This window comes from Cyprinodon variegatus, unplaced genomic scaffold, assembly GCF_000732505.1.
Source record: "Cyprinodon variegatus isolate N-32 unplaced genomic scaffold, C_variegatus-1.0 Scaffold12, whole genome shotgun sequence".
Classification (NCBI taxonomy): domain Eukaryota; kingdom Metazoa; phylum Chordata; class Actinopteri; order Cyprinodontiformes; family Cyprinodontidae; genus Cyprinodon; species Cyprinodon variegatus.
In genome coordinates, this window is record NW_015150465.1 from 641590 (window position 1) to 642831 (window position 1242).

General features: G+C 39.9%; 1 protein-coding gene across 1 annotated transcript in view; it reads left to right on the forward strand.

The window, feature by feature from the left end:
* Positions 1–445: 445 nt before the first annotated feature.
* LOC107089333 (pyroglutamylated RFamide peptide receptor-like) overlaps positions 446–1242 on the forward strand; it is a 19537-nt gene continuing 18740 nt past the window's right edge. The window contains exon 1 of the mRNA XM_015382063.1: positions 446–876. Coding sequence (XP_015237549.1) covers positions 510–876 — 367 coding nt within the window. The 5' untranslated portion in view covers positions 446–509. The remainder of the gene's footprint in view (positions 877–1242) is intronic.

The following is a 1242-nucleotide window of genomic DNA, read 5'->3' on the forward strand; positions in this document are numbered from 1 at the left end:
ATTATGACTTTAATCTCACAATTCTCACTGTAATCTCAGAATTCTGACTTTTTTCTCAGAATTATGACTTTGATCTCAATATTATGACTATTATCTCAGAATTCTGACTTTAATCTCACAATTCTCACTGTAATCTCAGAATTCTGACCTTTTTCTCAGAATTATGACTTTTTTTCCCTATTTACTGAATTAAAATTTAAAAATCAGTTAATTTTTTTTTTTTTTTTCAGTGGCCCTAATCCTCTTCGGTAATTATCAGATAATAATCTTTAGTTTCATTATTTTTTTTCTTAGCCTAAACGTGCAGTTAATATCCAGAGAGTGACGGTGGAGAGAGAAAGAGAGAGAGAGAGAGACCGTGACATGGAATGAAAGAGGAAAGCAGCTGCTGCAGAAACAGCTGACATCCTGACGCACCTGGAGGATGGAGGTGAAATCTCAGCTCTGAATTGCGGGGGTTTATTCTTCTGTCAAACTTTGCCTCGCAGTTACAGACACTTTTAAAAACCATGGCGGCAACAGCGACAGACTCGGGACAGGGTTCCTCCAAAATTACCCCCGAAGTCCTGCAGGAGATGCTCCGCTTCTACAACCTGAGCCGCCAGGAGTTCATCAACACTTACAAGATCCAGCCGCTTGTTTACATCCCGGAGCTGCCGTACAGCGCAAAGACAACCTTCGTCATCATGTATGTGGTGATCTTCGTTCTGGCTCTGGCTGGAAACAGCCTGGTCATCTACATAGTGCTGAAGAAGCGCGCGATCCAGACCGCCACGGATATCTTCATCTGCTCTCTGGCTTTCAGCGACCTTCTCATCACCTTCTTCTGCATACCTTTCACTTTGTTGCAGAACATCTCATCTGAATGGTTTGGAGGTGAGTTCTAGTTTTAAATAACTTGCATTTTGTCGTGTTTTCCACGAAAATCACACTTTTTAACTATTTTCTGAGATATTTCAAGTAGTAGGCTATGTCCCTCTCAGTTGGAGGAAATAACAGAGATGATGATATGCAGGAAAGATGCCTTATGCAGAGGTGTTGCTAGAAAATGTTTATTAGGGTGGCCAGGCAATAACCAATGTACACTGAGGGGTGGCACCAGAACCTCAGGGTCAATCTACACTCTTCCAACAGGAAAATTAACAAGCAAAACATCCATATTTTCTAAATAAAGACAAACTATACTTTGGATAAAATTGATATTTACAAGTGCTAATATCTACATACATTTATTATTTAATA